The sequence below is a fragment of the Rutidosis leptorrhynchoides genome, chromosome 9 (assembly GCF_046630445.1).
Source record: "Rutidosis leptorrhynchoides isolate AG116_Rl617_1_P2 chromosome 9, CSIRO_AGI_Rlap_v1, whole genome shotgun sequence".
NCBI classification, from domain to species: domain Eukaryota; kingdom Viridiplantae; phylum Streptophyta; class Magnoliopsida; order Asterales; family Asteraceae; genus Rutidosis; species Rutidosis leptorrhynchoides.
Genome location: NC_092341.1, coordinates 95,037,037 through 95,050,599, shown reverse-complemented (window position 1 = coordinate 95,050,599; position 13,563 = coordinate 95,037,037). Strand labels below are relative to the sequence as shown.

The window sequence follows — 13,563 nt, the reverse complement described above, 5'->3', positions numbered from 1 at the left end:
TAGTCGTAGGTTACTAACGAGGACAGCTGACTTAATAAACTTAAAACATCAGAATGTATTAAAAGTGTTGTAAATATATTTTGAACATACTTTGATATATATGTACATATTTGTTATAGGTTCGTGAATCGATCAGTGGCCAAGTGTTACTTCCCGACGAAGTAAAAATCTGTGAAAGTGAGTTATGATCCCACTTTTAAAATCTAATATTTTTGGATGAGAATACATGCAGTTTTATAAATGTTTTACGAAATAGACACAAGTAAATGAAACTACATTATATGGGTGAATGATCGAAGCCGAATATGCCCCTTTTGCTTGGTAACCTAAGAATTAGTAAACCGATCTACTAATTGACGCGAATCCTAAAGATAGATCTATTGGGCCTAACGAACCCCATCCAAAGTACCGAATGCTTTAGTACTTCGAATTCGTTTTTATCATGTCCGAAGGATTTTCCGGAATGATAGGAGATATTCTTATATGCATCTTGTTAATGTCGGTTACCAGGTGTTCACCATATGAATGATTTTTATCTCTATGTATGGGATGTATATTGAAATATGAAATCTTGTGGTCTATTATTATGATTTGATAATATATAGGTTAAACCTATAACTCACCAACATTTTTTGTTGACGTTTAAAGCATGTTTATTCTCAGGTGAATACTAAGAGCTTCCGCTGTTGCATACTAAAATAAGGACAAGATTTGGAGTCCATGCATGTATGATATTATGTAAAAACTGCATTCAAGAAACTTATTTTTGATGTAATATATTCTTATTGTAAACCATTATGTAATGGTCGTGTGTAAACGGTATATTTTAGATTATCATTATTTAATAATCTACGTAATGCTTTTTAAACCTTTATAGATAAAATAAAGGTTATGGTTGTTTTAAAAATGAATGCAGTCTTTGAAAAACGTCTCATATAGAGGTCAAAACCTCGCGACGAAATCAATTAATATGGAACGTTTATAATTAATATGAACGGGACATTTCAACGATGACATCATTACTGGTACATTTCTTATCAACAACTGCTATGCTTCTGTTTTATTCAATACTGGTGCTGATAGAAGTTATGTGTTTACTGAATTTTGTGCCTTATTTGACGAGAAACCTCAAAACTTAGACACTAAGTGTCTTATAGAAATGGCCAACGGGAAATTTATAAAAGTTGACCGGATCTACAAGAAATGTAATCTGACTCTAGCCAATAAAACCTTCAAGGTTGACTTATTGCCTGTTGAACTAGGAAGCTTTGATATAGTCTTAGGGATGGATTGGTTATCCCCGATGAAAGCGGGTTTCCAGTGTTTTGATAAGACAATTAATATTTCTCTCGAAACTGGTGAAATTCTTGTTATCCAAGGAGATAAGAGTGGTTCCAAACTTAATCTTATCTCATGCATCAAAACCCGAAAGTACCTTATAAAAGGATGTCAAGCTATTTTGGCTCATATAAAGGAAGTCAAGCCAGATGAACGGCGTATTGAAGACGTTCCTGTTGTTAAAGACTTTCCTGAAGTTTTTCCTGATGAACTCCCTGGTCTTCCACCACAAAAACAAGTTAAGTTTCCCGGTGCTGCACCTATTGTAAAGGCACCATACTGGCTCGCTCCATCAGAAATGAAAGAGCTATCTATGCAACTACAAGAGCTTTTGGAGAAAGAATTCATTCGTCCTAGCTCATCACCGAGGGGAGCACACCTATTATTCGTCAAAAAGAAAGATGGTTCAATGAGGATGTGTATCGACTATCAAGAACTAAACAAGTTAACCGTCAAGAATCATTATCCTCTCTCTAGAATCGATGACTTGTTTGATTAATTATAAGGATCAAGCATCTATTCCAAGATCGACCTGAGATCGGAATATCATCAACTTAAAGTTAAGGAATTCAATGTTTCCAAGACTGCCTTCCGGACTCGTTACGGACATTACGAATTTTTGGTAATGCCCTGTGGGTTAACTAACGCTCCTCCTGTGTTCATGGATCTCATGAACCGTGTATGCAAGCCTTATCTCGATAAGTTTGTGATTGTTTTCATCGACGATATTCTCATCTACTCTAAGAGTGAGAAAGAACATGAACAACACCTCCGACAAATGCTAGAATTACTAAAGAAGGAATAGTTGTATGCTAAGTTCTCTAAGTGTGAATTTTGATTAAAGACTGTTCAGTTTTTGGGACATGTAGTTGACAGTGATGGAATACATGTCGACCCCGCGAAGATCTCGGCTATTCAGAACTGGGAAACACCTAAGAACGCGAAACACATTCGTCAGTTCCTAGGACTTGCCGGTTACTATCAGAGATTTATCAAAGATTTCTCCATTCTTTCCAAACCACTCACCAAGTTGACTCATAAGGATAAGAAGTTTGAGTGGTCTATTGAACAGGAATCTGCGTTTCAGACCCTGAAAGAAAAGTTGACTACCGCTCCAATCTTATCACTACCCGACGAAACTGAAGACTTCGTAGTCTATTGTGATGCTTCAAACCAAGGTTTTGGGTGTGTGTTAATGCAACGCCAGAAAGTCATTGCATATGCATCCAGACAATTAAAGAAGCATGAGAAGAACTATACTACCCACGACTTGGAACTAGGAGCTGTAGTATTCGCATTAAAGATATGGCGACATTATCTTTATGGAATCAAATTCACCATATTCACCGATCATAAGAGTCTCCAGCACATCTTTGATCAAAAGCAACTGAGCATGAGACAAAGACGTTGGGTCGAATTACTAAATGACTACAATTGTGAACTCAAGTACCATCCTGGTAAGGCAAATGTTATTGCTGATGCACTCAGTCAAAAGGATCGAGTCAAGCCTATCCGAGTGCGAGCTTTGAATATGATCATTCAAACAAATCTGACAGCTAAAATTCGGGAAGCACAACTAGAAGCTATAAAGCAAGAAAATATCAAACATGAAGGACCATCAGGATTTGAAAACCAATTACAAATCAAGGAGAACGGAACACAACAACCGTATCTGGGTTCCTCAATTCGGAAATCTGTGAAAGATAGTCTTGGATGAAGCACTTAAGACTAGATATTCTATTCACCCAGGCTCCAGTAAGATGTATCACGATGTGAAAGAATTTTATTGGTGACCTAATCTGAAATCTGATATTGCTGAATATGTGAGCAAGTGTCTTACTTGTTTAAAATTTAAGGCCGAGCATCAAAAGCCGTCTGATTTACTGCAACAACCGGATATTCCGCAGTAGAAGTGGGAATGTATCGCTATGGACTTTATTACTAAATTGCCCAAGACATCTAGTGGCAATGATACTATATGGGTCATAGTAGATCGTTTTACTAAATCTGCTCATTTCTTACCGATCAAAGAAACTGAAAAAATGGAGAAATTGTCGCAACTTTATCTTAAGGAGATTGTCTCACATCATGGAGTTCCTATTTCTATCATTTCTGATCGTGACAGTCGATTCACTTCCAGATTATGGAAATCCTTACAAACTGCTCTTGGAACTCAACTCGACATGAGTACTGTTTATCATCCACAAACCTATGGTCAAAGTGAACAAACCATTCAAACGTTGGAAGATATGCTTCGCGCTTGTGTTATCGACTTCGGCAAAGGCTGGGATAGACATTTGTCTTTGGTTGAATTCTCTTACAATAATAGTTACCACTCAAGTATTAAGGCTGCACCTTTTGAGACCTTATACGGACGAAAATGTAGATCCCCACTGTGCTGGGATGAATTAGAGGACAGACAGTTAACCGGTCCTGAAATCATACACGAGACAACCGAAAAGATAGTTCAGATTAAGAAACAAATAGAAACTACCCGCAACCGACAGAAGAGCTATGCTAATAAAGGTCGGAAAGATTTAGAATTCCAAGTTTGTGACAAAGTCATGTTGAAAGTATCCCCTTGGAAAGGCATCATTCGTTTTGGTAAACAAAGCAAACTAAGTCCGCGTTTTGTTGGACCCTTCAAGATTACTGAAAGATCGGACCCGTGGCTTATCGATTAGAATTACCTGCTGAACTTAGCAGCGTACACGACGTATTTCATGTCTCAAATCTTAAAAAGTGTCTCGCTGATGACACTCTCGTTATTCCTTTGGATGACATTCGCATTGATGATAAAATGCACTTCATAGAGGAACCCGTAGAAGTCATGGACCGATCTGCTAAACGCTTGAAACAAAGCACCATACCTATTGTTAAGATCCGTTGGAATTCACGACGTGGCCCCGAGTATACCTGAGAATGTGAAGACCAAATGAAACATAAATATCCCCATCTATTCTCAACCGCTGATGCATCCGAGAAGTCTACCTAAAACTTCAGGATGAAGTTTTTATTAACGGGGAGGTACTATAACAACCCTCACTTTTCGACTTCTAAATTTACTGAATTGATATATATATATATATATATATATATATATATATATATATATATATATATATATATATATATATATATATATATATATATATATATATATATATATATATATATATATATATATATATACCCTAGGGTTTTCTGCCTGACTATATGTATTAATTATTTAAGGGTTGTTATATACAATTAAACATTGACCGAATAGAAATTTTTTGTCAACAACGTACGCTTAAATAAATTATATAATATTAAATTATATAATTTGACATAATTTAATTTATCTAAACTTTATATTACTTTTAATATAATAAATACAATTAAAAAAATGTAATAACATTAGTAAACCTAATAGAAACCATAAGTAATAATCATAATTAAATTAAAATCATAATTTTTAACTAACATATATATAATACCGAAATAAATCATAATTATGTATTAAAAATGTAAAATACTGAAATTATTTAATATTTTACAAAAATTCGTATTTATTAATTAAAAAAAATTTAAAAAATTTAAAAAATTTAATTTTTATTTAAAATTATAATGGACTACTACTTTTATTATTTTATTTTGTAGATGATTAATGACCTAACATTTAATACTTTTAATTATTAAAATCCCCTTAAGAATTAAAATATTTTTTTTAATTCTTTTATTCTTTTTACCTAATTTTTTTCAAGTATAAATACCCCTCATTTCTCATTCAAACTCACACCAAAATTTCTCTCATTCTCTCTTTGAAGAATTACTACTAGTAAGTATTCTTTTCTTACTTTTTACTTTTTACTTCTTACTTTTTTACTTTTTACTTTTTACTATTTACTTCGGTTTATTATTTTTTACCGAAACATGTAAATAATGTTATAAATTATATGCAATTAAAATTAAAATAAATAACATGTTATAATTAGTAATATATGTTACTAAAAATTATAAAAGTATTTTTATGAATTAATATATAGGAATTATAATTAAAATGGAATTAACGAATATATATATGTATATACGCACCTAATGATGTGTGCAGAGGTGTTTACGAAATACTATTAATTTTATTACGAAATACTATTAAATACGATACAATTTACACAAGTTTTATTTATTTATATAGATGGGATATACTTAAACCTTGCTACAACACTTATAGGCAGTATACCTAATCGTAGAGTAGTGTAGTTTTTAGTAAGTCCAGTTCGTTCCACAAGGAGCTAGCTGAGGTTAACGCTATATTTTTAACAACTATATTTATATAAAAAATATATAATTATATATATTAATATTATTATAAAAGGGGTTTTTACTGTTTAATGACCGATTTGTCGATTTTAAATAAAGTGTAAAGATAAATGATGATAATATAAATGACAGAATTTAAATTGCGATAAAGTAAATTGCGGTAATTAAAATGACAGTAAATAAAGGTACGATGAAATATGAAATAAAAGTATTATGCTTATTTAAACTTCCGTAATCATGATGTTTGACGTTTTGATTAATTGTTACCCGGGTTAATTGTCCTTTATCCTGGATTATTTGATACCTATTTGGTTTTTGTCCAAAATAGTCCATCGGTCATAATTATAAAATGCTCGTCAAATTAACCTTATTCCCGAAGTCAAATATTCCAACTAATTAGGAATTCAAACTGTAACAAGGTTTTAATACTTTGTTTAATGATTACACCAGGTTATCGACTGCGTATAATCCAAGGTTTTATTACTTTGTTAACAATTACACCAATTATCCTTGTATGTAATCCACCCCTATTTTAATGAGATATGAATATTAATTTACCCACTTGATCAGAATGAATAATCAATTACCCTAGCTGAATAATTAAATAAATGATCATAAAAGATGTCGTATAAACGTCACTAAATAGGACATACATAATCATTTTAATAATTATTAGATTAACTAATTTGAAGATAGGTTCGACAGGTTCCAATGAGTTGTCATTCGATTAGACAAGTGTCGGTCTATTAATAGTTAGGTTCCAATGACTATTAATAGTCAATAGTCTAATGTTCACAAGTGTCGGTCTTTTGTCCAAACCTTAATTATGGTACAAAATCCAATAACCCCGTCTTAATATTTTAGTCCAACATCACGATTACTTCGGCTCAAATAAGCATAATAATAACTTAGTTACGAGACATTAATTTAAAAAGGAAGAACATAGCTTACAGTGGTATTTAATCGCGTAGCGTTACACGGACAGAGTTTCGACTTTAAAACCCGTAAAACATTTCTTACATTAACCCAACTAAACCATAATTTATTATTAATCTTAATTATAATTATAAATATATATTACATAGAGAGAAAGAGAGATTGAAAAAGGTATGTATATTTCGTGCATAATTCGTCTCCTTTTATAGCACTTGGCCAGATTCTGATGCCCATGCGATCCCATGGATTTTGTGCCTTCTGGCCATGCGATCGCATGGCCCTCTGATCCAGCTCACATGCTTTTGTTTTCTAGTTTGCTGACGGTTTTTAGTATATAATATATATATATATATATATATATATATATATATATATATATATATATATATATATGTATATATATATGTATATATATATATATATGTATATATGTATATATATATATATATGTATATATATATATGTAACTTTAAGAATTATTTATATATTATATTATATTTATGTGCATAGTTGACTTGTAATTTTAGCTCCGATGCGTCGCGCGTTGATAGTTGGTTCATGTCCCGGTTTCGAATTTTCGAACGTCCTTGCGTACAATTTAATATCTTGTATTTTGCGTTTTGCGGCTCATACTCTTGTAATTTTGAGACGTTTCTTATCAATAAATTGACCCACTTTGATTGTACTTTGTACTTTTTAGCGTTTTGGTCGTTTGCATCTTCAAATCGTCGTTTTCTTCTTTTGTCTTCGCACTTATTTATTTAAACGAATATTACATAAAAATAGAACAATTACAACTAAAAGCTTTACATATTGGAAGGATATTGTGCCTAAATATATGTTCATTTGGAGCACTATCAAATATCCCCACACTTGAACGTTGCTTGTCCTCAAACAATACAGAACTTAAAATAAAATCACACTTCACTCGAATCACTTTTTTTTATTCTCACACTTTATACATCAGTGATTTTGATACGGCGGTATAAATAATGATAGTAACGATGTGGTTTACAGTCCCACATGACTATGAAAATTTAGATCCTTTAAGGAAAAAGGATCATTATGAAAATATTTGATCTTTTGAAAATTCGTTCTAGCTTTTACCCTAGATAAGTTTTCTGGAATAACCCTTCACCGGTGTTTGCAAAATGTTTTTATGAGTTTTGTGGGTTTCAGATTTTAAAATTTTAGCTCAAAACTTGCGGTTTTGTGTCACCCACTTGCTAACCTTGTATTAGGAAAGCACACGTCCAGTATACTTGCTCCGTATATTACCTTTCGGTAAACTACCGATCGGTTTGTAAAGGAAAGTGTTGAACAAGCAACTGTTAAGGCAATGTCTAATGACATGCAGATGTTCATGGTCTAAAACGTGTCGGATGCAATTACTATCCTTTGTAGGAGCAATAGTAAAGATCACCCTATAATTTTTCGGTCTGGCATAAGGTCCTGTCTTCGACCATGCTATGCAACCACCGTTCTTACGGTTGACACCCGAATTGGTTCAGGTGACCTAATGAATTTCAGGTGAATTCCTAGGATTTTACGTTCAATGGTAATGAACGCATTGAAAATAGGTTTTTAGAAAATAAATCGGTTTTATTTTTATCAAAATATTTTCTCGTTCAAGCTCGAGTTTAGATATCATCGAATTCCATGAGTTTGTAATTCTCAATCTTTAAAGTCAATCTCAAGGATTGAGTAATATCAGTCTTAAAAGCTGATTTTTAATCTTTAAGGAGATTATCCATTCTGGGGGTCTGATTCATTAGTCTTATCAAGCTAATTTGCACGGCGCCTTCCCCATTTTACGAGACAGATCCTCTCATGGTTAGGATAAGTCTGACCACTTGGCAACCCTGTTTGATGCTGAGGTCCGTGGATTTCCTGCTGATTTTAGAGATGACTTTTCTAGATTTTTCGTCAACCTACAGCTGGTCTGGATGACAACTTCCTGACATAAATCAAGAAGCGCATGTCTTTTTTGGAAGACTTTACTTCCTTTTAATGATGGAATTGATTCATCGTGCAGATCCATCTTTCTTTCATATATATTACAGTAAATTAGGTAAAGCTGATTAAAATCGTCCAAAACAATAGTACCTGTAATAATCTTGTATAAATATGTGATATATGTTTTAAATAACTTGGTAAATTCTTCCCACACTTAGCTTTTATTTATTTTTTTCTTTGCCTTTTTATTCTCCTCTATTCCATTTTAAATGAATTCTAACATTTTGGGTTGTTTCTCCATTTATGTTCTCTCTGAGGTAACAATAATTTCGGTAATAAAACCTAGTTTTATCGTTCATAAATATGTAGAAACATGATTTTGAATTCATTTAGTTGAAATTTTTTCAAATTTTCACAAAATTTGGCAATTAAACTAAGTGTAAACCCGAGAGAATTTCACAAAATTTGGTAATTAAACTAAATGTAAACCCGAGAGATTTTATAACCCTTCCCCACACTTGAGATCATGCAATGCCCTCATTTGTATGAAATCAGACTATAATTATAAATTCATGAGGGTGATTAGTGTAGAAAAGTGATTAAAAATACCGAGTTTGCAAACATATTGTTTTATATCACATTTGATATTTTGTGTCTTGTCGTTAAAATTAGTAGCTTTTGCTGAACTTAATGTCAGTCTTTGAAAATGCGCTGTTTTACCTTGTTTTGTACATAACATAAAATACAAACATATATATATATATATATATATATATATATATATATATATATATATATATATATATATATATATATATATATATATATATATATATATATATATATATATATATTTCTTTTTTTTTAGTATACTTTAGATCAATAATATTAAAATAATGATAATAAAATTTTTTGCCCCGCCCTCGGGCAAAGCAATTTCGGTTCCATGACCTAGTCTTTAACTTACGACGAATTTTAGAAATCATTTTTTTTAACTTAATGAAATAAAGTAATTTTTGTTTTTTAAAATCACACAAAAATTAAATTTAAAAATGCATATTAATTTCATACAAAACCTACAAAACAAAAATTCAGAATGGGGGAAGAAAACTAGTTCTTTAGTGTCTGCTAGCGGAAAAGACGAATCGGATTCCATTCTCAGAACTACACAAAAACAGAACAACTAACTTTAGACAGCATTTTATTTTTAGAACTTCTGAATCTCCCCACACTTAGGTAGCTGTGGTGTCGAAATTGTGATTAACCTCATCGTTAATTTCTCTTGAACCATAATCAACTTGCATATCTGTAACTTTTGCTTTAAGCCATTGGTCGGATTCCTGTGTAATATCCACAAATTCAACTAGTTTTGCCTTTTCTTTAGGCGATAGATTGGATACTAACCGGTTACATAACTTAAAGTTCCCCTTGGTTCTAGCATCGCGAATCCTTTTAATAAGTTTCTTCATTGAACTGTTAATAACGAGGTCATTTAATTTCGTATCAACAACGGGGTTCTTTGTTATTAGGTCATCATTAGGTGTTACTTCATCTTCCCCACACTTAGGCGTTTTATTATTGTTAAGCACTACCGTTGGAGTTGGTAAAACAACATGGTTCTTACCAATCGTTTTTGTTGGTTCAACGGTTTTGGTTAGTGGAGATTTAGTCTTTCGAATCACAAAGGTGACCAATTTTTCACCATCACTAAGTGTCATTCTACCCTCTCTTACATCAAATAACGCCCTGGTGGATGCTAAGAATGGTCGACCTAAAATTAGAGGAATGTTTGAGTCCTCTTCTATGTCAATGACAATAAATTCTACTAGAAAGATTAAATTACCTACTTGAATGGGTAGGTTGTCAGCAATTCCAACTGGGTGCCTAATGGTTTGATCAAAGATTCGAACACTCATTTCCATTGGACTTAACTCACCTACTCCTAATCTCTTATATAATGAAAGAGGCATTACACTTACACTTGCACCTAAATCTGCTAGTGCATCATACATGACACAATCACTAAGTAGACAAGGAACAATAAATTCGCCCGGATCACCCACCCTGGGTGGAGGTTTTGGTGGAACTGTCTTCACCGGGTTTATCTTTACGGTTTTTGTTTCTTGTACTTTATTATTCTTCTTCTTCTTTCCAGAGGTATCACGAACTTTATTACCTATTACTTGCTCATACTCAACTCCTTTTCTTGGAAATAGGATGGGTGGACTGTAGGGTGTAACTACTGGCTTTACATACTCGAGTGGTGGTGGTGTAACTTCTTCATTGTTACTTACATCTAAAACCTTCCCATCTTCTAGTGCTAGTTTTTCAGAATTTGTTGACACCATATTAACATTCTCATTACGAGGATTTACTTTAGTATTACTCAGTAGCTTTCCTTGTTCCCTCTCACTCATCATGCTAGCAAGAGTACCTACGTGTTTTTCTAGATTCAAAATGGAAGCTTGTTGAGTTCTTAATGACTGATCAAACCTCTCATTCGTTTGGGTTTGAGATATAATAAATTGTGTTTGAGATTCCATTAGCTTTGCCATCATTTCTTCCAGATTTGGTTTTTTCTCTTCGGTTTGTTGTGGTGGTTTATACAAGCTAGGTTTTTGTTGATTGAAAGTGTTGTTTTGAGTTGGTTGGTTATTCGGACCTTGTTGGTTATACGAGTTATTGTTGGGTCCATTTGGATTGTAAAGAATGTTTTGATTTCGATTGAAGTTTGGCCTTGGCGGTTGATAATTATTTTGATAATTATTTTCCGACCTTTGGTTCATGTAGGAAACATTCTCACGTTGTTCCATCGTTTGCTCAATGTGACAATCTTTTGTTAAGTATGGTCCACCGCATTGCTTACAACTGATTCGTATTGCGTGAATATCTTTAGTCATCTTTTCCATTCGTCTCTCGAAAGCATCTATTTTTGCGGAAACGGAATCAAAGTCATGGCTAGAATCGGCTCTAGCAGCTTTAGATGAACGAAAGATACCTTTTTCCTGGTGCCACTCATGTGAGTGGGAGGCTGTGTTATCAATAATTTTGTAAGTTTCAGTTACGGTTTTCTTCATAATGGAACCACCAGCTGTTATGTCGATGTCTTTTCGTGTGGCAACGTCGCATCCTTGGTAGAATATTTGTACTATTTGATAAGTATCTAAACCATGCTGAGGACATCCTCTCAACAACTTTCCGAATCTTGTCCACGCCTCATATAGAGTTTCACTTGGCTTTTGCGTGAATGTAACAATTTCTCCTTGAAGTCTCATGGCTTTCGATGCCGGAAAGAATTGTTTAAGAAATTTTTTAACTAAAACATCCCATGTATCAATCGCCCCTTCAGGTATTGATTCTAACTAATCTTTGGTTTCTCCCTTTAAAGTCCAGGGAAATAACATGAGATATATCTGTTCATCCTCCACTTCTCGGATTTTAAATAGAGTACAGATCCTATTAAATTCTGGATTTTTCTTTTGTACCACTATATTGGCATTGATTAGTTATAATGTGTAGGATTTGTCCTTTGATTTCATAATCTGGTGCATTAATGTCTGGCTTAATAATGGCGTGACCTTGGCCAGTGCGTGTGGCTCTCATTTGGTCTTCCATACTTAGAGGTTCTGTTACTTCCATAATTGAATTTGTTGAATACGAATCACTAGAGGATTCTGATTTAACGGTTTGTGGTTCAGGAGGAATAATTAGTGGTTCAGGATCTTGGAATTGTCCTTGAATATCCTCCGCGTTCTTGATAGTGAAATCAGGTTCAAAAAATGGATTACCGGAAATTTGAATTGGAGTACTTGTTCGACAAGATGATAATTCCAAAGAAAAATCAACAGCGGCAATATTAGCTAGATGTCTTGATCGAGTTAAAGGTGGTGAACGTATGAAAGGTGGTGAACATTTTGCTCGGTGCATTCACTGAATATCCTATTAGTTATAAAAAATTATATAAGTTATCAAATTAATAGACTTTTCTGATTTTGCCCACGTTTCGAATAGCCAATAGATGCAGCAGGTAGCCAGGGCCCTTTAAATCGGAAGCCCACAACTCGCCACTAACAAATCCAACTATTACTACGAACCAGAAAATTTTGGATGTCTATCAATTTAACCGCTTAAAATAATTTTTTCGTCGAAATTTTTAGAGAAGAAATAGAAAATTCTATGTCCTAAAAACTAGAGCGTCGAGAAATAAGAAAGAAAAAGAGCGCGTCGAAAAACGTCGAAAAATAAAAATAAGAAAGAAAAATGTCGAAACTTAAAAGTCTAAAAACTAAATCTAAAAAGTTGCGCCTAAAGGTATTAAAGCTTAAAAGGAATTCTATATCCAAAACGGCAATAACTTAAAAAGGCACTAAAACTTAAAACGGCGTCGCAAAATTCTAAAGCACCTAAATCTTAGTTTAAAGAAAAAGTACTTAAAGGATTTTACGGCAAAGCCTAAAAATATAGAAATAAAAATAAACTATGGCTTTTACTATATCTTAAAACTAGTTACGAGTGAAAAAATATACAAATAAATGATTAAAATATACAATTTATAAAAAGATAAAAAATAATAAAATTACTTATTTTTATAAAAATATTATTTTTATATTATTATTTTATAAAAGTATTAATTTATTATACTAATAAAACTAAATATAACTTAAAAATACAAAATAAATAACAACTAAACTAAATTATTATTAAAATAAACCCTAATTAGGTAATTAATAATAATAATAATTAATTAACTTAACCCTAATTCGGCTGTCCTAGGTTTCAGACGTGTCAGACATCACCATGCAGTCGCATGGATTTGAAGCTTCCGGTTCATGCGATCGCATGGGCCTGAATTTCGGATCACAAATTGGGTTTCTACAGTACCCGGCCCGATTATTTTTACTTTTTTTTCTGTTTTATATTTTTGTAAAATATTTATATAAAACTTTTAAATAAGAAAAATTTACTTATTAGTTTTTTTTTATAACTTTTCACAATAAATAGAAATATAAACTTTTTAAATTTAACTAAACT

General features: G+C 32.6%; 1 protein-coding gene across 1 annotated transcript; it reads left to right on the top strand.

The window, feature by feature from the left end:
* The first annotated feature begins 1,159 nt into the window (after positions 1–1,159).
* LOC139868266 (uncharacterized) lies at positions 1,160–1,837 on the top strand. The gene has a single exon (XM_071856594.1). The coding sequence runs from the start codon at positions 1,160–1,162 to the stop codon at positions 1,835–1,837; it is 678 nt and encodes a 225-aa protein (XP_071712695.1).
* Positions 1,838–13,563: the final 11,726 nt, after the last annotated feature.

What these genes read in the sequence shown, in the direction of transcription:
- LOC139868266 (XM_071856594.1), top strand. Translation starts at nt 1,160, where the DNA reads ATGGCCAACGGGAAATTTATAAAAGTTGACCGGATCTACAAGAAATGT.